This window comes from Chelmon rostratus, chromosome 2 (genome assembly GCF_017976325.1).
Source record: "Chelmon rostratus isolate fCheRos1 chromosome 2, fCheRos1.pri, whole genome shotgun sequence".
Taxonomy (NCBI): Eukaryota; Metazoa; Chordata; class Actinopteri; order Chaetodontiformes; family Chaetodontidae; genus Chelmon; species Chelmon rostratus.
In genome coordinates this window covers 20,466,561-20,492,949 of record NC_055659.1, presented here as the reverse complement: position 1 = coordinate 20,492,949, position 26,389 = coordinate 20,466,561, and the positions used below count along the sequence as shown (strand labels likewise).

Sequence of the window (26,389 nt, the reverse complement as noted above, 5' to 3'; positions counted from 1 at the left end):
TGTGTGTGTGTGTATTTAGGAGATAGCTTTTCCTCCCCAGTGGAGGGAGACATCAGTGTGTCGGTGAGCGTGATTGGTTGTTGGCCCTTAGGGTCTGTCCTCTATATCTGTCTCCTGACTGGCTGCTCTGTGACCAATCAGGCGCCCAGACCTCACCGTGGCAATCAGATAGTGACACACTCTCTGTGGGCATCAGCAGGTCATCTGGAAATACCTGTTATGTTTTATCTCCCCGAGACTCTCTCACAGACACACACACACACACGCACACACATACACACAAATATAACCTTTCTGTCTTGTCTTTGTCTCTCTAGGAGATTGCTGCATATCTCATCACTTTTGAGAAACATGATGAGTGGCTGACGACATCGCCAAAAACCAGGTGAGGAGAATGCATACAGTAGTTTCACCACACACACACACACACACACACACACACACACATAAAAACACACACACACACATAAAAACCCACATACCAACACAGCATCACTCAATCAGCCAGTGACTCACGTTGGTTTAATCCCAATGACTGAGTGGCTGTGTTTGATTAAAACATTAGTGATGTACGTCGACTGTCTCCAAAGAGTCCTGCTGACGACCTACTCTACATGTAGAGAACGCTCAAGAACATGGCTGGACTGTAAAGCACCTAGTCAGCTGGAAATGGAGGATTAATGAATGTAAATGTATTAGGATAAGTAATGTATAATTCAGACATAGGAGGGTGGGTGGGGGTTTGGGGTGAAGGTGGGGGGTTTAAAGGGAGGGGGAGTATGTGTGTATAGGATGGGGTGTGAACAGGGATTCACATGCCAGAACTGAATATTCATCGATCCGAATGAACCATAGTTAGCTCTTTTCCTAGAACAGAGAGAGGTTACAGTCAGGAAGGGAGGTAGGAATGAGGGAAAGACTGAAGAAAAAGGGCAACTTGAATTATTGATAAGTCACCTTATTGACATTTGCTTTAGTTAATACAGATGTATGATTAAAAAAGACAACAAGGGAAAGCAGAAAAGCAAAAGAAAATAAAATAAAAAGTGAAAAAAGTGAGGAGGTCACCTCGTGGCCCCATTTCTGATTACTGACACCGTTGAAAGCCTTAGGTGATGCCTCTGCGCTCCCATTGTGTGAGCTGAAGGACTCTTCTCAGGAGCAGCCTGAGGCCAGCTGCACAGTTTATGTTGTGGATGGATTTCTCATTGATTGGTTGTGCTGCCGTATAGCCTCAGCCTCCCAGCAGCAACAGCAGCAGCAGCAGTCATATTGGTGTTATTGAGCAGTAGTTAGATATAATCCCATTTACACATGACACGAGGCACGATTAGAACAGATTACACCTAATCCCATCAGATGGAAAGGAGCTCAGCTAACGGAGCCAGTGACATTTATGTGCGTACGTGGCTGTGCGCGTATGTGTGTCTGTTATTATCCATATGTGCGCATGCGTTTGCACACTTGTGGGGGGCAATATTAAGATAACAATCAATGACCTTCAATTCTCCCCTCACTGAAATACCTCATCAGTTCAAAGTAATGACTATAACCTCCTCTCTCCTTCTCCTCTCACTTTTCTCATCTACTCCTCCTCCTCTTCTCCTCCCTTTACCGGACTCACTCACTCACCCACTCTGTCTCTTTATCTTGCCGTCTTTTTCTCTCTCTCTCTCCTCCCCTTGCCTTCTCTGTTTTCGCTCTGCTACACTGTGGAACAGTGGAAAAGCTTTTTATATCCCACACATCACAGCCCAGTTACAATCAATAGCATTTATGTCTGCTTGAATCGGAGGGCTTGCGAGGAACATGGGCATCGTCCATGTGCGTGCACCTCCGCGCGCGCACACATGCGTACGAACATGCACGTATTTCCCACCCACACACACACAGGCACACATCTGATCTCATCCATCTTCTCCATAACATAATTAGAATCAGCAGCTCTGAGATGACTCACACTGCTCGAGACAGAGACTAAACTCGGCTTTGATCGGAGGGTGGGGGTCTCCACTCGGCTAAGAAACTGGCAGGCTCGCCCCAAAACAGAACAGATTTAAGGTGTCAAAGAAAATCAGCTCAAAGTAAATTCAGTTTCACTACACACAGTGTTCTGGGTAAATTGCAATCATTTCAGTCCATATAGATGTTTCTACAGCAAATTCTAGCAGAGAGGAGAGGAGAGGAGGGGAGAGGAGAGGAGAAGATAGAAGAGGAGAGGAGAGGAGAGGAGGGGAGAGGAGAGGAGAAGAGAGGAGAGGAGGCAGACAAGAACACAGCAGAAACAGACGCTAGGCTAGGAGTAGAAGGAATAGACGAGATGACAAGATGAGAATAAGTGCAAAGGAGTGGAGAATGGAGAGACTGAAGGAGCAGTAAAGAGAAAATGAAGAGATACTATGATAAGGGGATAAAGACTGGAGGTTAGAGAGAAGAGGAGGGCAAGGAAAAGATAGAGAGAGGGGGTGTGTGTAAGTGTGTGTGTGATGCATCCACATGCACATGACTCTGTGTTAGAGAGAGAGAGAGAGAGAGAGAGAGCACTCCTGAGTATGTGTTAGTTTATTGATTGTTAACGGGCCTGTTCTCTTTCTGTTGTCATGAGATAAGGCAGAGAAGCATTTTTCCTCCACCTACACACACGCACACACACACACATACACACACCTGTCCTTAACGTTTTAGAAGTGTAATGATTGATTGCTGAGCAGCAGGTTTGACATTGAGCCCAAAGAACACACAGCAGTAGGTCCTGCCATCTGATATCACTATAGCATGTCTGTCTTCCTACATGTATGGCCCATGGCGTGTCTGTGTGTGTGTGTGTGTGTGTGTGTGTGTGTGTGTGTGTGTGTGTGTGTGTGTGCACACATGTTCATCCCACCAGGTGTATATAGAATGGGAGCTTAGAGGCCAATGTTCCTGCTGTGCTTATAAATCACCCTACTAAAATATTAACACACAGGAGTGTGAGTCTACGTAAAAGAGGGGAGGGGCATCACGGGACCAGCTAACTTGACTGTGGGAGAGTAACACTGACGTCAAAACAAGAGCATGTTTTGTTTGTTTTAGTTGGTATTTATGAATCAGGAATGCACCATAATTTTGATGAGTTTGGCTGTATGAAATTACAGCATGAAAATGATTTCTGGTCAGTTTCCATGGAGTCAGTTTTTTAAAGAACTGACAGGAACGTTTCTTCTGTGTAAACAACCCAATGCAGCACTACGTGTGTCTCACTAGCTCTTTATCCTGTCGTCCATCAGGCCTCAGAATGGCTCTATGATCCTCTACAACCGTAAGAAGGTGAAGTACAGGAAGGATGGCTACTGCTGGAAGAAAAGGAAAGACGGGAAGACCACCCGAGAGGATCATATGAAGCTCAAAGTCCAGGGAGTAGAGGTGAGCGGCTGCGATGGAAAAACAAGTCGATGATCATGCTCGGTGCTGAGCATGGTTTCACTGCCAGTCCTGTTCTTAACTTACTCTCCTTCACTCCGAGAAGACACATACGTGTAACGCAAATGTACACACAAACACACATGCTGAAGCTACAGGCCAATGCGTTACCTGAGAGCGAGTGGTTTCCCCTCTTTCTTTGCCTCCCTCCCTGCTCGTGGCCCTGTCTCCCTGCCTCTCTCTGTCTCCCTCTCTCTCTTTCTGAAGGATAAGAGTGTGTTTGGCCTGAGGCCAGGAATGATGTCAATGCCTCCTTCAGCAGAACAGAGAGGGGTATCGATCCAGTCTCAAGGCAGCGTCTGTGCGTGAGTGTGTGTGTGTTCAAGTCACATCAGCCAGCTCAAAAATTGATTATTCAGCAGGAATATACCAAGAGGTGAGAGGAGTGAGCATGCATGTGTCAGAAGCAGAAAGAATGAGGTAGAAGGGAGAGCGCAGGAGAGACATCATGCAGGTACATGGATGTTTGCAAAGGGCTCAGTAGTTTTGCATTAAAGGTGAGCAGGAGACAGGCGAAAGAGACACAGAGGTAGGGGAAATAATTGAGATCAAGTATTCCCATCTGCATCTCTATTATTTACAACCCCACACTCACATTGACATTCATCTCACATGCATTTTTCTGCAATCGTGCATGAATACATACACACACACATATACAAAGGCAAGTGTTTCTCTCCCTGGTTGCTCAGTAATTGTTTGTGTCACGTCTTCCCAGGACCCCCCCAAGCAAGCAAGCAAGCAGTGTGTAGAGCAGGGGACGGGAATGAGGGAATGAGCAGAGCAGTGAGATGAGCAGAGGGAGAGAAAGAGGATGGGGAGAGGCAGGAAGAAGGAGAGAAAAACATAACCCTGGATGGAGAGCCTCCTCATATCGAATGGAAATATATGGAAATGCACTCTGCCTTTGGCAAAGCACACTTTAGATAGAGGGCGGGCTACTTCTGAGAAGAGGCAAAATGGCGAGAAAATATAAGTGTGCATGAGTGTGTATGAGAAAGAAAACAGGACGATTTGTAAGTGTTGATTATATACAGCCTGATTGCTGAGTATTTGTGTGTGTATTTGTGCAATTTTGTCTTTAAACATGACCAATTTATTTGTTGTGTTTGTGTGTGTTTGTGTGTGTGTGTGTGTGTGTGTGTGTGTGTGTGTGTGTGTGTGTGTGTGTGTGTGTGATCCTTGATTTTAATGGCGTGTGAAAAAGTGGCAGTGATGACCTTGATAGGAGGCTTTTCTGTCAAACCCCACAAACACACACGCTCATTAAGACTGGGTATCGAACCTCAATGCTTCTTGAGTATTGACAGGAATGTTTCCGTGGCGCAGAATGTCAAACACTGTCAAGAAAGTACAACCTGGAAGTCTTCGATCAGATATTTACCTATTCAGATCAGATTATTTAATTACTTATTTATGATTTATTTAAATCTATCCATTTTAGACTGAAGGATTTAAGACATGTACAGTTGCTTTGCATTACACACTGTTGCATTTGAGAAGTTTAGCATACTGTTAAATGAATGGGGTGTGAAATTAAGAAAAGGTTTTGTATCAAAACATTTTAGTATTCTTCCACTTAGAACATATCATTTTGGTGTTTTTGTAATTTCGAACTCAGGTAACAAACAAACTATATTAACCTTGGCCAAGAAGGTTATGTTTTTGGTTTGGGTTGTTTGTCGGCTTGTCAGCAGGATTATGGCTAAAGTATTTGCCTGATTTTCATGAAACTTGTTGAAAGGGTGTAGTGTGGACCAAAGAAGAACCCATTAAATTTTGGAATGGATCTGAATCACAAGGCAGATACATGAGTTATTTTTCCACTTTCGTTAACATTGCGAGAGGCCCTGGTGGAATAAATGTCATACATTTTAAAATCTCGGAGATTGTAGTAAAGTTCAATAGCGACAAAACATAGCCAATTGTAGAATTATGATGACTCCATATCACAATCCATGTTCACGGGTACCAGTAATACAGTAATACAGGTGCTCAAACTTCATACAGAGAAACGTCATTATGTAGCATTTAGGGACAGCGGATTCATAGGAGAATTGGTACAACTGTAACAACACTTTTTTTCTCAAACTACGGTGTGGATGGTTGCTTTGCCTTGTGGTTTAAGGTATAGAAATGTTATTTCTTGTTGTCACAAATGTATGTTAAGTATGTGAAATATTTCCAATTAGAAACAGGTAATAAATGCGCAGCTGAGATGATGAAGCCTGATGATGTCATAGAGGAGTGGACTACTGGCCTTTGTGGAGTCCTGCGCTATCTGAGTGCCCTGTAGTTCATCATGCAGTGTGAAAAACTGAATGTAATGTTTCATAAAATGTTACAGACACTGAAGTCATCGTAAATCTGTAAATCGACCTCTGCAGTCATGCATTTGGTCAGTTTTCACTTTCACACACGTACATATGTACATACACTATTTTGTATGTATATAAGTTTCATCAGCTGGATGGAGTCCATACTGAACCTGCTCTTCATCGTGCCTACCTTGACACACTGCTCTTACTCTGTGCTTTCCTCGCTTTCTCCTCCTCTTCTTTGTCCTCTTCACTGTTACTGATCTCTCTCGCCGTGTCTGTAAGCTGACAACATTGTGACTTTTTGTGAATTCCAAGTGGGTTATGTCTTGTCTTGCTGAGGCAGTAAATTTCACAATCTCCTGTGCTGTAATTGTCAACATCAGATTTATGGTATTTTAGAGAAGACATTAGGGAAAAAAAACGCGTACAGCATGTTTGCAATTTACTTTTAGCACCGCAATCAATACAACCTAAGTGGGTATAACCTAAGTTCTCCTCTCCTGTTCTCTCATTTACTGTCCTCTCCTCCTCTCCTTTTTCACTTTTTGTCTTGCTTCCTCCCTTTTTCTTTTCCTGTTTACCCCTGCAATCTCCTCTCCTCTCCTCTCCTCTCTCTAGTGTCTGTATGGCTGCTACGTCCACTCCTCAATCATCCCCACCTTCCATCGTAGATGCTATTGGCTGCTGCAGGTAAGCCCACCCCCCTTCCCAACCTTGCCTTTTCTCACACATTTATACATAAACAAAACATGATTTCAACAGAATTTATATTGAGGTGATCATTTGTTATCAGTTATCGTTTATAGCAGCCGGGTCTTCTCCACTAACATTATGATGATCTTGTAACATTTGCTCCAGCTATGTTGAGGCTTTATTCACTATTTTACACAAAACTGGACAAACAGAAAAAATGTAATAAATTAGCAGTTTTACACAAAGTTTGGTCTGTTAAACTGTCCATTATCTTTTCAAAACAGAACACTAAGATAGATCATAAAGCAGCAATAAACATCCTCCTCCTCTAAATTAATGAGGCAGTCTACAATGAATATATTAATACAAAGCTGGGGTCATAATAAAACTGGATGTTTTTTGGCTCAGTGGAGTGTCCGACACACACACACACACACACACACACACACACACACACACACACACACACACTAGAATATACCTGGAATATGTTTTAACATACAGTGCAGAGTTATAAAAACATTTCTTTGCCAGAAGTTGACTGTAACTTCCAGGACACAGTGTGTTATCGAACCCTGACTCTCAGTACTTTTTGTGAGCATCAAGGACTCAGGCACTACTCTCTATGTGGTCCTCTCCAAGAAAACACCCTGGAGCTACAAACAACACACACAACATGCTCACACCAACACACACACACACACACTGAGGTGTCCCCTGTGTATGGAAGCATGTTGTTTTTCATAGAGATGTTGGACTCACTCTAGTGCTCGTGTGAGAGGCAACAGAGAGCAGCAGTTACACGTCTCTCCCACTATTGGCCATACGAGAGATGGTCACCAGGCCATCATCATCCTCAGACGGCCAGTCACGTGATGAATCTTAAACATGCCTGCACACATTCACACTGCCCCTCTCTTCATCTCTCTGTGAATTTCAAAGAAAATATTGAATACCCAGCGATGTTCATTTGAAATATGGAAATGCATACATATTTATGTATTCCTCGCCAGAATTTCCTGAATAATTTGTCACATGAAATTTACAAGGGCATTCCAGCCACCGGGCCGTAATTTAGATAAGCCCTAACCCAATATATTTTCTTTTTCAGAATGCCTTGTTTGATTCCTGCTGTCTGAAATTATGAAGGCAAATTCTGCTTGCTTGATCTGTAAAGTGCCATTTTCTGCTCTTTGCTCAGATATCAAAACACATCAGTGAATATGATCATAAATCAGTCTGTGAGTGCTGTTGCATTGCACAGTGTGGTGCTGTAGCAGCCCACTGTGCCATCCTCTTTTGGAGAGAAAAGTGTTCCACCTCAGCAGGTCCTCCCCCTCACCTGAGTCTGTCTACTGAATCTTTCATCAAGTGGAGCTTCTTTCTCTCTCTGTCTCTCTCTCTCTCTGTCTCTCTGTCCCTCTCTCGCTTCTCACAAACACACACATATACACACACATAGATTCAGATGCATGTGAACACACCTGTTGAATCATTCATGGGATAGAAATTCCATAGGTCTACTGGTGGCCTACTGTATAGTGAGCACGATTCTGAACTGGTCTCTCTCCATCTGCTCTCTCATTCTCTATATGCAGTATATCACACACACACACACACACACACACACACACACACACACACGTGCGCTCACACACGCACACACACACACACACACACATACATGGAAACACACAAGCAGACACTTCCACAGCCTCTGTGGGGTCAGAGAGAGTGATGAGTGGGCTTGAGCTGTTAAATCTTTTATGGGCAGGTGAAAGAATCTTATCTGACACGCTATGTCCGACCTCCTCCCTGACCTCCATGTTCTCTCCTACTTTCCTTCTCCATTTCCCCTCCTTCCACTCCCTCTGTAAATAGACTCTATCGTTTTATTCTCTTTCTCCCAAATGCTGGTAAGAACATGACAACGAATTAATGAATAAAGGCCATGTTAAACTAACGGCATGTGCGTGCGTGTCTCTGTGTGTTTGTGCCTGTGTCCCTGCGCTGTAGAACCCAGACATTGTGCTGGTGCACTACCTGAATGTACCGGCAGTGGACGATAGCGGGAAGCCATGTGGTCCTGTCCTCTGCTCCATCAACACAGACAGGAAGGAGTGGGCCAAGTGGAGCAAGGAGGAGCTCATTGGACAACTCAAACCCATGTGTGAGTTAGCTTTACCATCACTTCAGCACTCACCTCCCTCCTACACTCAAGCTCTCATGTTTCAGCCCTCACACTTTTCCTAACCTGGGGCTGTGAGTCACCTTGAGTCAATAACAATACCACTTGTCATGGGGCAGTGATGATGAAAAAGATGGTGACGTACCCTAGCCAAGCCACAAAATTAATCTGTAGGAAACCAATGTAGTAAATCTAAAACACAGATAATTTGGCTGGCATGTAGGCTTTTTAAACAACTTGGCAGCAGAAAGGGATTCATTCTGGAGCTGTGCCAGTTCTTATCAGATGAGACAACAGGTGATTTCAGCAGTTCAGTGGAGATGATATGAAAATGTCTCTCTTGCATCAAGAAAAAATTGTTAATATTTGAGCGCAAACATCTTATTGATTGAAGGTAAAGATAAATCACTAAGCCAAATAGTGACAACTGGACTTGCCAAATGGTGTGTTCAAGCATCAACAGTTGCCTTGTTCGTGTTTAAATTTTGATGAATGAAGATTTGGGACATCATGGTCCTCTTGTCAACATGATAACAATACTTTGCAAAGCAGTGCTATATTTAAAGACAACATTGTGATTTACAAGAGACATTCAGCCAGCCTTTACACAGATTTAGATTTTTTGTTTTTGATGGTTCCGACAGTCAGCGCCATGCTGCCACCTAGAGGCAGATACACATTTCACCCATGAAAAGAGGGATAGAGGGAAGGAAGACAGAGGTGCCCAAAATATCCAGCATGTATTATTCATAAATGAGCATCAGGGAGTAGATAACTCCAGTACACACACTAATACACGTACACAGACACACGCACAAACACTCTTACCTCATCTCACCCATCTTTTGATCTCATTTGGAAGGGCAAATAAGGACAGCTGCCCAAAACTAAGTGGCTTGTTGACTTTAGTAGCACCTCACTTCTCACTCTCCCCACTGACTCATATTCCCTCTTGCTCTTCTACCTGCCCTAATTTGCTCACACAAAACAGCTTTATGCTATTTCCTTTTCTAGCACTTCTCTCTTGATCAGTGACTTGATCCTTCTGTGGCCGTCGGGGCTTTTATGGGCATTAGGTCTCTGACACTTAAACTGTTTGGTATTTCACTCTAAAAATGAATTTGCTAAATCCCAAAATGTAAATGAAGACATCTATTACAAGAAATACCCTCAAGTGTTAGAATTTAAATGTCTTGCAAAGGAAGCATTGTTTCACTTTTAGTTAAATAAAAAAGCAGCATCTGAATCATATCAGAGTATTCATGATTACAGTATTCCATGTACATTCTGAACACTGGAGGGTGCCATTACACACTATCAGGTATGTGAGGTATGTGAAGAAGTGCTACATTATTATTAAGACTGGCATGAGCAAATGAAAGGACAGAAAATGAAGACAGTATGCATTGTCTGAAATGCTGCTTCCTTTGTTTGAATGTCTCTTCTGTCAGGTGCTGGAAGCAGCCTGCATCAGAAATGTTCCAGTGTCAAGCAGCGCATCATCTCATCCAAGCAGGAGTCAGGAGCAGCAGCAGGAGGTGGAGCTGCAGTGGGCACCGGCGTAGCGGCAGGCCAGAGAGCTGAGGAAGCAGATGGCACAGAAGTCCAGAACAGCGATGTGTCAGAGGGTCAGACAGAGCCCAGTCCTGGAGGGGGCAGGAGCAGAGCGGGTGGAGGAGAGAGGCGGAATGGCAGGATAACCAAACCCTCCCTGCTCCCACAGAGCAGCATGGAAGTGTCCTCATCTACCTCCACCAACCAGGTGGAGGTCCCTGACACCACCCAAAGCTCCCCATTGTCAATCACCAGCGACATGGCTGACAGCCCCGCTCTCGCCATTGGGGCTGGCTTGTCACAGAGCACAGCTGTGTTCATGTCTGAGGTCACAACGCTGACTGGGGATTCAGTTTACTCTGCTGGCCACACCCACCTGCTGGCATCCACCCATGAGAGCACCACCGCTGGCATCCTGTTGGCTGTTGCCCCTGAAAACCAGAGGTTTGCATCATTTCCTGGTGGTGTGGGCTTAGGGGAGGGAGGAGAGTTGGTTCTGTCCAGCTCTCTAGACTCTGGTGGGGGAGTCAGCCTTCCTGAGACCACCATGACCTTTGACCCTGATTGCTTCCTCAACAATCCCAAGCAGGGCCAGACATATGGAGGGGGTGGAGGGAAGACTGAGGGGTGTAACGGTGATGATGGAGGACTCCACTGTTCCTCTAATGGCTTCGTCTACAACCCAGCCCTTGTCAACAACATCAAGACAGAAACTACTCCCCTGGAGCAGCCACTGGCCACTCAGAGTAGCTATGTGGGAGAAGGGACAGGCCTCAGCCCCAGCACCACCCTGGAGCAGATGGACTTCAGTGCTGTGATGTCATCAGCCTGTGTCCCGAGTCTAACACAGCCTGCACACCACCCCTCCCCAAGCCTCTTCCTCCAGGCCTCCCCCCAGACAAGCCAGCCCACCCAGCTGCAGACCAATGGTACTGAGGCAACACAGGAATCTGGCGAGGCCCAGGCTTACATCGGCCTGTCCACGGTGGCAACAGACTCTTCGGTCACCAATGGAGACCCGCATACACACCTCCACCAAGGCAGCCCAGACCAGCAGGGCCTGTGTGGAAGGAATGGACAAGGAGCGACAGTGAACTCTTTTCCTCTAACACCACAGGACACGACCGTCGACCAGTCAGGGAGCAGGAGACATCGAGAGGCTGGGGGCTTAGACAAGGTTTCTGAAAATGGAGGGGAGTTACTACTCAAGCCTGGGGATCCGCATGAGGCCTACTCGAGTGTTGACACAGAGCACTATCTGCAACCCACAGATGAAAATGGAGGGGGAGAGGAGGGTGGGGGAGGTGGTGGTGGAGGAGGAGGAGGAGGAGGTGGTGGAGGAGGAGGAGGAGGAGGAGGAGGGGAAAATGAAATTCTCTGTAATGGTGTAAGCTTGTCAGGGACCACCAGTTCAGTGGTGGCCAGTCCTCAGTCTATAGCTGCTGGGGCAAGCATTGAGGGGGCGCTCTACAGCTCTCCTCTTCCTCAGCAAGGTGGGGGGGTGTCAGCCACCACAGCTGGGGCAGGAGCTGCCATCAGTCTGGAAGGCTTTGAGGCTTCATTTGGGAGCCAGTTCTCTGATCTCATAAATGATTTCATCTCAGTTGAGGGGTCTGGAGGTGGGGTGGGGGCAGCCGTCACTGGTGTTCTCATGCCCCAGGAGGGGGCAGCAGGAGAGGAGCAGGACACAGGACCAGGCCACTTGCAGGCCTCTGAGGTGGAGCAGGGAGCTCTGGGACTACTCCAGGAGACTGGGAGGTTGTTTGGTGTGACAGACTACTCCCCAGAGTGGTCTTATCCAGAGGTTAGTAAACCCAACATGATTATCATCCATTATTTATTCATCATTGTTCCCTACAGGAAAATCAGTCCTTCCACTACATGATTGACGGTATACGACTGGTACTGTTGTTGAACGCTGAAATCACGCTCAGCCCAATTTGTGCTGAGACCGCCAGCCTGGCTGTGTGGTCATTAAGGACACAGAATATCTCAGACTAAGCTGATTAGATTTTGATGAAATTTCAATATTACACTGATTCCCCAGGGTGGCTTCATTAATTGACCCATGTACCACTTATAATATCCCAGACAACAGTTTTGTCATTGAATTATGATGCAACTTGTGGAAACATAGCATCCTACCACCATCACTTTCAAAAGCACAGTGACGTGCCAAAGTTGGTTAATAGAGTACAATTAGCGGGGGGAAAAAGTCAAAAATAAGTTTATCAACTGATGGCATCTCTGACATGTGCACATATTCAGCTAATATTTTTCTGCAACTTTCTTCCAGGATCATCAGTGTTACATCATACTGATTGCTCCATACTTTTCAGTTTCTTGCCAAAACAGCACAGATTTCCTCCAAAGGCACAAGCAGTGATGGTATAATACTAAAGAGAAGCACTGTAAACACCAAAAACAAACCCAACCAAATGCTAATAAATGGCTTAAAATTTTTTTCATTATTGTATACTCCAACTCCATGACTCCAACATTTTTGGAGGATAATATGCTGTTTATGTATTATTTTTAGCTACACTAAAGAAAACACATGGCAGTGCTGTTCAGATGGTTCAAGCCGCTTTGTTCCACTTGGATGTAAGGAGCAGCACAGCCTCTAGGGGCTGCTACCAGGACTTTCAGTCTCAGAGATGTGTCATTAACAAAATAAAAAACACTTTGTAAATGAGACAAGTTGTAATATCTATAGCCCACTTTGTCTCTGAGGCTCTAAGTGACAGATGGAATCGGGATATTTGATAGAAAGACACTTACAGGACAGTCTGTGTATGTAAACACATGCTAGCACACTGACACACATAAATCACAACAGGACAGTATAGTCCTGTTTATATTCATTATAGTATGCATGGATGTGTGTTGTTCTCTATGGTAGCTATGCTTAAGTCTATACTTAGCAGCAGACTCCTGTGGACAAAGAAGCCACGCTGTGTGATATCTGACTGAGGCCTCTGTTTGTATGCCGCAGGGTGGAGTCAAGGTGCTGATCACAGGTCCGTGGTTAGAGTCGAGCAGTGAGTACAGCTGTCTCTTTGACCACATCAGTGTCCCTGCTGCACTCATCCAGCCCGGGGTGCTGCGCTGCTACTGCCCAGGTAACACACCTGTGTGTGCACACACTCTCACACAACACACACTCCTTATCACTGTCTCATACACGGAAAAACATTTTTATTTTTAGATTTAAACCATACCCCAAGGTTCACCTCACTAATCCCTATAATGAACAGTTTCTAGCACAAACAAAGACTAGCGATGTTGGCTGCACACCCTTATCAAGAGATGCAGAAGAAGATAAGAACAATATAAAAGAGGAGGGAGACAGGAGGGACACTGCCTGTTAGGTACGCAATGAACACAGTTCTGCTTAGAAATGTGTTTTGGGATGGTATAGTAACTGATACATGAGTCACATCCTGCTACATTAAGAGTGATCGGGGGAAAATGGCAAGGCAAATAGTCTCTTGCAGGCACACATGGGCAATACTAGACATTCACAATATACATATATACTGAAATTTGATCTATTTCTGCACACAGTCAGTCTAACTCCTTACCTGATGTTATTTTCCAGCCCATGACACAGGACTGGTGATGCTGCAGGTAGCCATGGGTGGTGAGGTCATCTCTTCCTCTGTGGTGTTTGAATACAAGGCGCGTGACCTTCCTGCCCTGCCGTCTTCTCAGCATGACTGGCTGTCCCTTGATGGTGAGAGCGTTTGTCTGTGTTTTTTGAGGACGCAGTATCGTGTGCGCCATATATAATTATTATTAATATACTATATGCTTAGGGTGAAGCACTTGACTGTTGTCAGTTTACCCAGAAAAGTTAAACCCTGAATTATCTTTCAATATATGTCCTTTTCTTATTCTTTCATATTTTATTTTTACTTTCCTCATGGCCTCTACACTGAGCCTTCTGTTATATCTGATCAGTTAAAGCTTTTGAGAAAACCTGTCGACTTGTGTGTGTGTGTGTGTGTGGCTGTCATTGTGTTGCCCTGTCATCTTATGAGATGTTTTGTCTGCAGCCACAGATGTACTGACCAGAAAGGTGTCATGGCTGCATGATATTCTGCATGCTGAACTATGTTCTTCTGTGCCTTGGTGCAGCTATTTCTTTTTCTTGACACTCTCAGACTACATGCAGATTAATTCAAGACGAAATTGGGGCAGCAGTAGCTTAGGTCATAGGGACTCGGCCTGGGGACCACTTACCATTGGCCAGTTCAAGTCCAGCATGGACCAGTTGATACAAAGCGTGGGCTGGTAGCTAGAAAGGTGCCAGTCCACCTCCAGGGCGCTGCTTAGGTGTCCTTGAGCAAGGCTGACTGCTCGGGTGGCTGTGATGTGTGGCAGACCCATCATCTCTCCACATCACCTTCATGTGTATATGTGAAGATTACTAACATAGTGAAAGCGCACAAGTAAATGTATTATTATTATTATTATTATTATTATTGTTGTTGTTGTTGTTGTTGTTGTTGTTGTTATCTGAGTGCTTAAACAGTTTTGACACCTGTTCTGTGAAGGGTGTAAGTGTAGACCTGCACCTCTCATCTTCATAGTCCCCATTCATAAAGGATTTAGACTGTGTCTTGCTGGACTTGTTTAGGGAACAATCATTTATTATGAAGTCCACTGTGAGTGCTTGCATGTTGGAGGGAAATTCATTAAATGAATCAAATTATTGTGTTGGAGCTGTAAATGTTGTTCTTGTGAGATTTCAGTGACACTGAATCAAATTAAAACATACTGTGAGATGTTAGAGGACAATTAAGTGTTCTTTGAGTCAGCTCTGGGGGATTGGTTGCAAATATCTGCGCAGCACGGGGGGGGGGGGGGGGTTGCTTCTGTGTGCAAATATATCTCCTGATGAAACTGCAGCTGGGAAACACGCGGGTCTCCTCAGCGAGGCATGTCCTGGGTTACTCTGTGTTCGCCCCCGTCTCTGCGTTGCGCAATGCGGCAATGCGGCTCTACAGTCACAGCAGGCTGGCTGTTTGCTGGAGTGAAGGGCAAGGACATCATTGGCACGATCGCGGCCCACTTGACAGTCAAAATGTTGGGCACCGCTGGCAGTGGGCTGTGCAGCCTCATAGACGCTATATATAGGCTCTGCCTTTGACTTTCAGCGATGATACGGAGTCCTGGATATGCGCCCTGGTTATTTTCGCTCTGGTTCTTTGTTTGGCCTCAAATGTGCACCAAAGCCTCCTGCCTGGCAAAAATAGAGAGATATAAATATGCGTCATCACGACTTCATCGCATGTCATTGTTCCAGTTGAGTTTGTGTGCGGTTTGTTGTTGTTCCGATGACGACCGAGCATCCTGCAGCTCCCAGTCTGGCGGGCCGATTTGAAGCGTGTCTGCTCTCCCAGACACAACGTGGAGCCTGCTCTCTTTCTCTCTCCCTCTCTCTCTCTCCCTCTCTCTCTCTCTCTCTCTCTCTCTCCCTCTCTCACCCTCTCTCTCTCTCTCTCTCTCTCTCTCTCTCTCTCTCTGCACACACAGTAGTTGTGTTTTGCTCGCTCGGAGGAGCAATGTGCGAGTCGCACACTTCAAACTAACGGGGTTGAGCAGGAGCGGGAACAAAGAGAGCAGCAGATAGAGAGGCTCGCTGGTCGGGTTCGTAGCTGATTTGATTTTAAACCGACGGTAACTTCAATACGCGCTCATTGACCGGCGTTCAGGTCTGTCTGTTGTCTGTAGCTGGGTTAAGTTTTTTTTTTTTTTGTTATTGTCATGCTGCTGTACATGGACATACGTGTGCCTGTTGTCTAAATGTTGACTTCATCGCTGTAAAGCCATTTGACGTCTCAGTGTAAATATCTGCGGTACATGTGGTGGCCCAGCCTCTGTCGATTTCAGACAAAGGGACGGAAGAAATGCCACAAGTCCTCACGTTGTTTGCACGCTATGTTTGAACTGAAAGGCACGCGATAGCCTGCTTGATTTATGATGCAGACCTGATGCTTAGAAGCTTGTTTAGTCTCACTGGTCGACCTGTTCAGTTTCAGCACCATCAGGAGTGGACAGCGCCACTGGACGCCACAACAACAAATGCTAATGTGGCTCTTGTAGAGGCCCAGATAATAACAGACAAGCCTGTAGGCACAGACATGTGGGCACGTTGTTGATTACCCAAAGCTTGAGTACCTATATACTCTGTGTTTACATTTTTCATCTTTACTTCTACTCTCTATATGGACCTTGTGCCAAAAGTGTGTGTTTGTCTGATGAATCATTTTCCAATTAAAAAACAGATTCTGTTCAAGTCAAACATATTTCAAATGATTTCTAATACATGGAGAGCTATTGATGTGCATGTGTCAGGAAAAAAAACATAAAACACTGTTCAATGAACACGCTGTTTTGCTTTTTAATGGGTTTGCAATGCAGTATCAGTGTTTGATAATGTCCCTTCAAACTGTGTTGTGGTTGGTCAGAACATGTGCAGAGTTTCATTTATTTGAGAAGAATCCATGGAAACAAAGCATTACTGTGGGGAAACACTTCAACAGAACAGAGAAAGTGTCACTCCAAAGCTTGTCAGCAACTACAAGTAATCAGACAAAGTTTGAAAAGCTGCTGAATTTGCATTAAAGTGCAGGATAATAAGTGATCTGTAAGCCAAGGAGGCTGTGCCTTTATAAAAGTTAGAGAGAGTCACCAGAATACTTCTGAAGTTTTTTTTTACTGCTCAATTATAATCCATTTACTTAATTAATACACTCAAAAACAATTTAGAAAATAATGTGTTACATTTGCATTTAAATTATGTGGTTAAAAAAACTAAAAAACTATTAGTAAAGATATAATTGCATGCTATTGATGAAGGATAAATTCATACATTTTTTAATTAATTCCAAAAATGATTTTTAAAGGAGTAGTTTCCAGTGTTCCAGTGCCTTGTATTCTTGTTTATCCCTCATAACAGGAGCCTTGCAGCATCTAGACTCACGTAGCATGTTTTGCAGGTAGATAAGTGAATGAACGATTGCTGAAAGCTTGTTTGAAGGTCATTTTACAAAAATATTTCAAATTCAATCAATTCACTGGTCAATGGGATGGCGATCGAATTACCATATCATCCCTATTTAATAGCATAACTTTAAAGTTTGTCAACATTATGATAATATTTTAATGCATCAGTTAATTAAGTTATTATAATTAATCACGAAAATATCCTCATAACATATGTCAGTCCCTGTGGTCCTCTCAATCCTCACAGTCCTCTCACAGTCCCTGTGGTCCTCTCAATCATTCTTCTCTGTTTTTAAATTTTGCATGTCTGTAAGCAATGCATGCTTGTTTTGTGACCAGAAATCTGCTGTACTTTTACAGTTATGATGGGTATCGACAGCTGTTTCTGATGTGTTTGGCAGCTGTAATAGTGGAGTGTTTTGCTTTGTATTCAAAGAAGCTGCATTTCCAGTGAACTCTGCTCCTCCTCTGGCTGGCAGAGTGGAGAGGGAGGAGCCTGAGCCTTTGTGTCACTCTCATGGCTCCACTCCCTTTCAGCTCAGTTTGTGTGCTGCAGGCAGCAGAAAGAAAAATAGGAGTGAAATGAGAGGAGAGAAAAACAGAGAGACTGAGTGAGAGAGCAGCAGGTGGGATGACATAATGTGCACTGCAGCAGAACTGCAGCAGCACTGAAACAAAGGGTCACATTCACACACAGCCATGCCACAGACACACAAAACCTATATTTGTTGCAGGGTGTATACTCTTTCACAAATACACACAGTTTACTTCTTTCTCAAGTTCCAATTGTTGCTAAGGGGATTTATTGGATTTCATTCCTGATTTATTCTCCATTATTGAGCCCCTTTAAAGAAGAGCTTCTCTCTTTAAGCCTCTCTAAGTAGGCTTTACTGAAACGTAATATTGATTTGCTTAAATGCAACAAACAAGTAGCCAATGCTTACAGCTCTTTGTGGGCCACCTTCATTTCTGTAGACACGCAGTTTAGGATGTCCATCTTGGAGCGTCTGGAGCAGATGGAACAGAGGATGGCTGAGATAACCAATCAGAACCCCAGCTCAGAAACCATGGCAACCAAGGGGGGCGGAGTGGAAGGAGGAGGAGCCACTGATCAGCAGTCTCAAGTAAGGCAGAAAGAAGTGATTTAGTTTAGACGAAATTTTCCTTTTCAGCTTTACTATCTGAACATGAGTAGAACAGGTAAAAACCATGAAACAATACAGAAATTATTTGTGAAAATTCAAATAAAGCAAGTCTTAAAACTGTGTTGAGTCATTGAGATTGAATTTGAAGACTGCGTGTTGATGGTCTGATGACTTCAACTCAGAAATGCTCTAAAACATTACCTGAATTTATTCAATAATAGCAAAACCAATATAACATAATTCAATCAGGAACAAAAGCATCTCCAGCTTCAGAGTTAGAGTAGTAACCTCACAATACAGACATTTGTTGCATTGCTACCCCTGTAAGTGTTAATTCAGTGACTTCACAACAGCTTTAGCATGTTACAGCACACTAAGCCCTAGCTCTAAAGGAGTCAGAGGCTCTGCGATGTGTTCAACATGAGACTCTTTCTTGTTAAAACAAACTTTTGTGACACCTTGAAAAACAGAGTTGTCAACATAGAGTCACTCTGCCCTCTTTGTCGCCAATCTTCAAGATTTCTCCAGATCAGGGTTCATTCGAGGGCCGTGTGGTGGTGGTGTGTGAGAAGATGATGTCTCAGCCATGCTGGGCTTCATCCAATCAGCTCGTCCACAGTAAGAACTCCAGAGGAATGACCTTACTGCATCTGGCTGCAGCTCAGGGTTATGCAGGGCTCATTCAGACACTCATTCGCTGGCGGTGAGTAACACACAAACATGACACACCATCATGAACGCACAGCCTGTGCCAGTTAATTTAACTTTTGTTGTCTCCGCAGCACAAAGCATGCTGACAGTATTGACCTTGAGCTGGAGGTGGATCCACTCAACGTAGACCACTTCTCCTGCACTCCACTGGTGAGTGGTCAATATTTCTGAATGGTGTTTTGAGTGTATGTGTCTTTTTTTCCACGCCTGCATGTGATCTGTGTTTTCCTTTGGCCTCTGCAGATGTGGGCATGTGCTCTGGGCCATACCGAGGCAGCATTGGTGCTTTACCAGTGGGACCCAAGAGCTCTGGCTATTCCTGATTCGCTGGGACGCTTGCCGCTCAACATTGCCCGATCCCGGGGCCACACTCGATTGGCTGAGCTCTTAGAACAGCTGCAACAGACTCCTCAAGCTCAGGGCCAGCCTGCTGACACTTGGATGGACAGGTGGAGAGGAGAGTCGCAGACCAGTGGAATAAGCAACAGCCCGGCTCCAAACCCTAACTCAGGTGGGAAAGCCCACTATGCAGTGGTTTATCACCATTAGTGAAGAATTTGTCTCATGTTAAAGGGTCAGTTCATCCAAAACACAAAAAAGTAGTCTCCCTCTTAGCCAGGCTGGTGGTTTCAGTTTCATTTGTAGAGGTTTTAAAATATCAACCACTGACACTTGGTATATATAGCTGATTAACTTAGCTAGCATAAAGACCAGAAACAGAATCTATCCAAATCTGATTGAAGCTCACTAATTAATACAAACTATACTATTGGTATTTCATTGTAAAACACAACATTTGCCATTTTACAGGGGTTATGTGCCAGACAATGTCTTGGCTTGGAGGAGGGACTTCCTGGCAGTGGTGTAAGAAGTATTCAGATCCATTACTTAAGTAAAAGTACCAATACAGAAAAGTAAAAAAATGCTCCATTACAAGTGAAAGTCCTGCATGAAAAATCCTACTTAAGTAAAAATACATACAGTAAGTATAAGGAAGGTCAAAGTCATTTGAACAGTCACTTAGTGGAGAAAGTACAATATTTCCCTTTGGAATGTAGTGGTTGTGGAGTGGAAGTATAAAATAGCATAAAACAGGAATACTCAAGTAAAGATTACCTCAGAATTACACTTAAGTACAGTACTTGTAAAGTAGTAAATGTACATAGTTACTTTTCACCAATGCTTCTTGGAGTCTCAGCTGGTTGCCTGGCAATCACTCCCTCCAAGAAATTGTCTGGCACATAATCCCTGTAAAACAACAACCTGATGTATTTAAGTATTGCAGATTAAACAAAAAGGATATAATGTGTTAAACTTTATAAGCTTTAGAGGTGCAGGTTCTTGGATTTTGTTACCTTTGGACGGAGCGAGGCATCCCTTTTCTCCCTATTTCCAGTCTTCATGCTAAGATAAGATAACTGGCTGCTGGCTTTAGCTACATATTTTCCAGACAGACGTGAGAGTGGCTTCAGTCTTCTCATCTAACTCTGGCCAAGAAAGCAAATACGTGTATTTCCAAAAATGTTGAACTATCCCCTGTCTTTCCAGTTACTCAGGAGAATCCACACACCTCTCTGTGACAGTCTGAAATTGAAAACTGGCACATTTATCACCATTGCCAGCTATTTCTAGGTGTGAGTGCGGAACATATTGTTTTTGTGTTTGTGGTGAACTGACCCTTTAATGAGGTAGCATATCAGGTGTAATAGGAACTGATACTGTAATTATTAGATTTGCTCTTATTTTCCACCATCTTTGTTTTCCCAGAGCTGAGGAGAGCCAGGGCAGAGAGCCAGCCAGACAACCAGAACCAGAGCTGGAGCCAAACAGGACCCAGAGCCCAACAGGGAACCCAGGGAGAACAAGGAGGCCCACCCCCAGCCAAGAGACTCAAACCCAACCCAGACGCCCAGCAACAGCTAGCTAACTCCACCCCTGGCACCAACACCCTCAACTCCCTCCTCAACTCATCCCCGAGTCCTAACCCTCAACGCTCTCTCCCCCCAAACACCCTACAAACTCAACCCTCCAACCTCAGCTGTCAGAACGCACCTCCTGCCAGCTCCAGCCCAAACCGGCTTCAGCTCCCCAATGCTCCATTCTCCCACCTGCAGGCCAGGATAGGGAGGTCTGGAGGGGGCACCAGGTGGAGTCTGAGACAGACTCTGGGGCAGCGTAGCATAGCCAGGAGGATTTTAGGAAAAGAGCGACTGGCCATTCACCTGCGCCAAAGGGTTCTGTCTGACAGGGGAGAGGAGACAGAGCTGCTGACCTATCAGGATAACACAGAGGACTTGCAGGTAGGGGGAGCAGATTGTTAGGGGCAGTTTTCATCTTGTTCCTCAACCAAAACTGAACTTTTTGTCCTGTATTTGATGGGCAGTGTATATAGCTTGCTTGCATGTGTGTCATGTTTGTGATAAAATACATGAAACAATACATTAAAAAAATCTATGAAAACAACTCTTCCTAAACTTTGACCCTCAGTGTGAATAAGGGAGAAATCCCATGAAAACCGTCTTAGGTTAAAAAAATACAAAACCCTGGGAAGGGCCCAAGTTGGGTAAGATTAACAAACATTAACAAAAAAAATGGATAAACAGATAATGGATGAAGATCAGGACTACGTGACATGAGCTCCTCAAACTTTGTCTACACCTGGTGAAGGAGCATCAGTACTGTCTTCACCAATCAGTTACTCCCACACAAGCAGACATACACCAATACAAATAATCAAGTGCACTTACATGGAAGGGGAAAAGGGCAGACATACTTAAGTCCCACCGGCAAAAACAACCAAGTACTAACTGGTTAGACCTGACATTAAATGAATAGATTCACTCTTAGTATGTGTATTACACTGAAGTTGGCCAAATGATGGAAAAGATCAAAAAGGTTTTTAATTTGGAGTTAGAGGATAATTTGCTTCACCGTGTCTATATACTCTATGATGCAGTGAAGGACCGTGCAAAGCAATTTAACTGTTACGAGTACCCTGATGTCACATCTAGCATGTCAAGGGTGCTCATGAAGAAAGGATACGAGATGTTTTACTTAATCAGAGTTTGTCGTTGTAGTCGAGACTCAGACCAAAACAGTCGTGTGAGATAAACACATTTAATGTGCAGAAACATACAAAAATCAAATGATGGTGATCATGCAAGGGCTTAAGTCCTGTGTAGGAAATTAAGAGACAAATTTATTTTTGACTTGCCCACTTATGAGTATAAAAATGAAAGCAGTCGTCCCCTTAGACAACTAAGTACCTAAAGTACATAAACTTGAATCTTATCAGGCATGAAAATAAATGCCAAAATTAAAGATAATTTTTAATTTTAAGGGCAAGCTGTGTTGGAAACGTGTAAGTAACACCTGTACTGTCTTGCAGATGGATATTACGATGCTAGCTGATCACATCATGGAGGTTTCAACTGGTAGGCTTAAGCAGGAGGCTATGGAGACTGAAACAGACTCTGGGAAGGTGGGGATCAGCAGTGATGTCAGATTACTGTCTGGTTACCTCGGTGAGGTGGAGAGGTGAGTCAAAGAATTCCTGAATTCCTGAATTCACCACATTTACTTCGCCTAACTCATCAAATAGCATAAATCTTCTTTGCAATAAAACTTCTGCTTTGCTCTCTGCTTTTCTACAGGTTTCTGAACTCCAAGCCCCAGACTCCTAGCCCCAAACCAAACTCTCTCTCAGGGCCTGAGGATCAGCAGAGTCCTCAGGCTAAGCAAGCCCTGTCCTCCCCCTTTGACTGGAGCTCCTTCCTCTGTGCAGCTATGAAAGAGGAGAGGTTGAAAACTGACTCCTCCTATCTAGCCATGACTGAGGCAGAACAGGGAGAGCTGTATGAGACCATCAGGCATGCCCTGCACTCCCTCAGAAAACACAAGGTATACTTGGCCTCCACTCGTCTGAAAAATGCAAAGTTTGCCAGAGAGATTGTAAAATAATCTGATGCTTTAGCAAGACCCGGTTCTGGCATTTGTTCAAATTATCTTTCTCTCCTTTTCTCTCTGTCAAAAATCACAATCTCTTGAAAAAGCTTAAGATGGCCATGAACCGTTGAACATAGATGTTTATACAAACTCTCTCATTCCCCTCAGGGTCCCATTCAGGAACAACGCAAAGAGATTGCTGCAGTGATTCAGCGCTGCTATAAGAGATACAAGCAGGTAAGAGTTAATCACACAGCTAGCATCAACCCACTGCTTGCTATTATGTCAAGCTGACCTGCAATCAAGTAGTAACTTGATATCAAGAAATAATAGCATCAGTGGAATTTTAGCTGTTAATTAATTTTGGCTAAAATAACGTAAAATAATTTGGTTTTCATTTAGATTCTCCCTGATTTGTGCTAAAATCTATCTTGTGAATTCAAAGTTATTTGCGTGGCTTCTTATTTAATGGCATTAACTTTTTATCTTTCAAATAGCTCTATAGTGTAAAAATCTATCATGAAGCCAAAACATTTCTAACCAAAAAACTTGGTGTCACTTCAAAATGTGCTGTTGCAAGTTTCACAAGCTGTTTCAGCAGTCTGGGCACTTGAGAACATGATGGTTTATGCAAACACTTTTTTACAAACATGCTTTGAAAGGATAGAATCATATCTGGTTTAGGTGAGGATTGTATCCTCAGTAATGCACTGGAGATTCACTGGAGCTAAAATATTTATCCACTGATTTTACTAAGTTGAAGTCAATGCATTTTCAGTGTATCACTGAGGTTATGTCATTAGTTTATCTAATTTTATCTGTAGCATTGATTTGAAAATATAATTCCTGTGGATTCAACATTACAAAGGTACGTATCTTGTGATGGAGGGTTAACAACTCGCTGCTGTCTTCTCACTCAGTATGCACTTTATAAGAGGATGACCCTGGCAGCCATCCTGATCCAGAGTCGTTTCCGGAGTTTCCATGAGCAGAGGAAGTTCCAACAAAGTCGTAGAGCAGCAGTCCTCATCCAGCAATACTATCGCTCCTATAGACACTCCCTCAGGTACTTCACTCAGACACACACACATATAAAGAGCATAATTACGTAGGTGTTGTTTTCTTACTTCTCTGTCTTCGCCTACAGCAGCCTCCTAACGAAAAAACAGAACCAGGCTGCTCGCAAGATCCTGAGGTTCCTGCTCCGATGCCGCCACAGGTGAGGCATAAAACTCTTCACGTGCCCCTGCACGTGAGGACACACAACCATAAACATTACCCACACACACTTACTGCCCACTGACCCATGTGCCCTCAGTACATTGGTGCTAATAGTTGGTGTTGTTTTACTGTTCCTGTGAAGCCCCTTGATGGACCATAGGCCTCTGAAACGGGTGAGTCTTCTCTCTCTCTCTTCTCTCTCTTCTCTCTCTCCTGGTGGCTGATGCCTGTTTGCATGTCAGCGGAGGCAGGGGGAGAGGAGATCCTGGATTATCATCCTTCCCTCTCGCTCTCTCTCTCTCGCGCTCTTCTTCCCTCCCTAGCTCGCTGTCTCTCTCTCCTTCTCCCTGTCTCTCTCTCTCCCCCTCTCCCTGTCTCTCCCCCTCTCTCTGTCTCTCTCCAAGGATTGCTGAATGATGTCAGTACTTCTGCATGATTGACAGATAGATAGAGGAGCAATTCTTGCATATGGTCTTCATGGGGGCATGTTCTGACTGACATCACTAGGGGACTTTAAGTGTCTTGCTTGGCCTGCCAGTCTCTTTTTTGTGCCACACACACGCACACACACACACACACACACACACACACACAAAGCCCTCTCTGAGTGTGTCTCTAATGTGTGTCTGGTTTTTCCCCAGAGCCAGAGAGCAGAGAAAGGCCAGGGGTCCTGAGAGCCCACCGCAAGGCCCCACACACAGCCCCCTCAGCCTGTGAGCAATCTATAAACCCTCCCCTCCCTCCATCTTCTCCTTTTTCCTTTCATCCATCATCCCAAAAACTCCTTCCCTTTTCCATTCCCCAGCCCCTTCTCCTGCCCCTTTCTTTCCACTCTTCCCTCCTTCTCTCTCACCCTCTCTCCCCTCTTATCGCAAGAGGGAAAAAAAACTCTTCCCAGACAGACTGAGGACAGGATAGGTGTCCATCATGGCAGCTCAGACAGACAGACTGCTGGGTAGAGCCCAGGGACCTGGCTCTGCCCACAGCACTGATCCTCCTCCACAGTTTCACTGGGAGGCCATCACATTAACCTCATGGCATTCTTTGCACTCTTCATGGGTATGTTTCTTTGCAAGAGCAAGTCGACGAGTCAGACGAGAGGACGCGAGGAAGCGCCTGACATCCTGCCGTTTGTGGCAGCGACTGGATGGGCTGAAAGGCTCCGGCGATGAACAGCTGGCTCAAGATAAAGGCTACTTTGACATGCAGAAAATACACAAAACCTTTTGCGTTTTGTATCCAAGCAGCAATCCATGAAAGAATAAGAAAACATAAACCAAAAAACTCACTTCTATGTTGCATTTGCATGCAAGGTTTCTTCGCTTATTCCTCCTCTCCATCATCCTGACGAGCTATAGTGGCAAATCATTCAGCTGATTCAGTATATCACAATTCCACCAACCACTCTTGACTCACAGGCTTACAAACCTATTAATCAGTCACCCGATCAAAAGGGGAGGAACTGCACTTGAATGTAAGAGGGGCATTGTTAGATAAGGGTTGGGGTCTGAATAACGATGTCTTAATTTGTTACATGGACTTTGTATGGAGTCGTTCTCAGAGGCAGCACTTTGCTCGCCTGACGTGGTGTGTCCGTGTTTGTTCAATTCAATGCATGTGTTTGAGCTACGAGCTCCTGCATGCTTGCCAAACTGCTTTAGTGTTGTTTCTTTTGTATTTCTATGTGTAGTTGTGTCTCACTTACGTCCTCATCAACTTATCCTTGCCCTGTGTAATGTGAACTGTGTAAGGACAAATGACTTATTTTGGGTGCTTTTTTTTACTCTATTTATTTAAGGGTCTAATTATTTATTTAATTGGCTCAAGAGTGGTTTAGCTTGAGACTGGTTTTCCCCCCTTGTGTGGTAAAATATGACATGTTCCAATGGTTAAATGTCTCTGTTAGTTTGTTCTTTGCGTGAACCTCTAAATCCTAACTGTGGTTTTGAGGAGAGAGTCACATACCATTGCCTTGACTTCTTCTTGACTCTGAGAGGTCTCTATGCTTGCTCTGTACAGGACATGGGTCCTATACCTGCCCCTATACAGGGCATTGGTCCCCATATTAGCCCATACGGGCGATCAAATCCATATTTTGGACTATTGCATATTCCTGTATATAAACTGACGAGGTAAGG

The 26,389-nt window shown here is 44.3% G+C and overlaps 1 protein-coding gene across 1 annotated transcript in view; it reads left to right on the top strand.

Annotated features, from left to right (window-relative positions):
- LOC121612865 (calmodulin-binding transcription activator 1-like) overlaps positions 1–24,925 on the top strand; it is a 49,073-nt gene extending 24,148 nt beyond the window's left edge. Inside the window, exons 4-23 of the mRNA XM_041946021.1 lie at positions 318–385; positions 3,267–3,402; positions 6,399–6,470; positions 8,490–8,643; positions 10,113–11,510; positions 11,616–12,019; positions 13,211–13,337; positions 13,817–13,951; positions 18,205–18,353; positions 18,893–19,077; positions 19,157–19,235; positions 19,329–19,596; positions 20,853–21,385; positions 22,474–22,622; positions 22,739–22,985; positions 23,199–23,273; positions 23,951–24,138; positions 24,181–24,249; positions 24,394–24,424; positions 24,893–24,925. Of these exons, the coding sequence (XP_041801955.1) occupies positions 318–385; positions 3,267–3,402; positions 6,399–6,470; positions 8,490–8,643; positions 10,113–11,510; positions 11,616–12,019; positions 13,211–13,337; positions 13,817–13,951; positions 18,205–18,353; positions 18,893–19,077; positions 19,157–19,235; positions 19,329–19,596; positions 20,853–21,385; positions 22,474–22,622; positions 22,739–22,985; positions 23,199–23,273; positions 23,951–24,138; positions 24,181–24,249; positions 24,394–24,424; positions 24,893–24,925 (4,500 nt within the window). The remainder of the gene's footprint in view (positions 1–317; positions 386–3,266; positions 3,403–6,398; positions 6,471–8,489; positions 8,644–10,112; positions 11,511–11,615; positions 12,020–13,210; positions 13,338–13,816; positions 13,952–18,204; positions 18,354–18,892; positions 19,078–19,156; positions 19,236–19,328; positions 19,597–20,852; positions 21,386–22,473; positions 22,623–22,738; positions 22,986–23,198; positions 23,274–23,950; positions 24,139–24,180; positions 24,250–24,393; positions 24,425–24,892) is intronic.
- Positions 24,926–26,389: the final 1,464 nt, after the last annotated feature.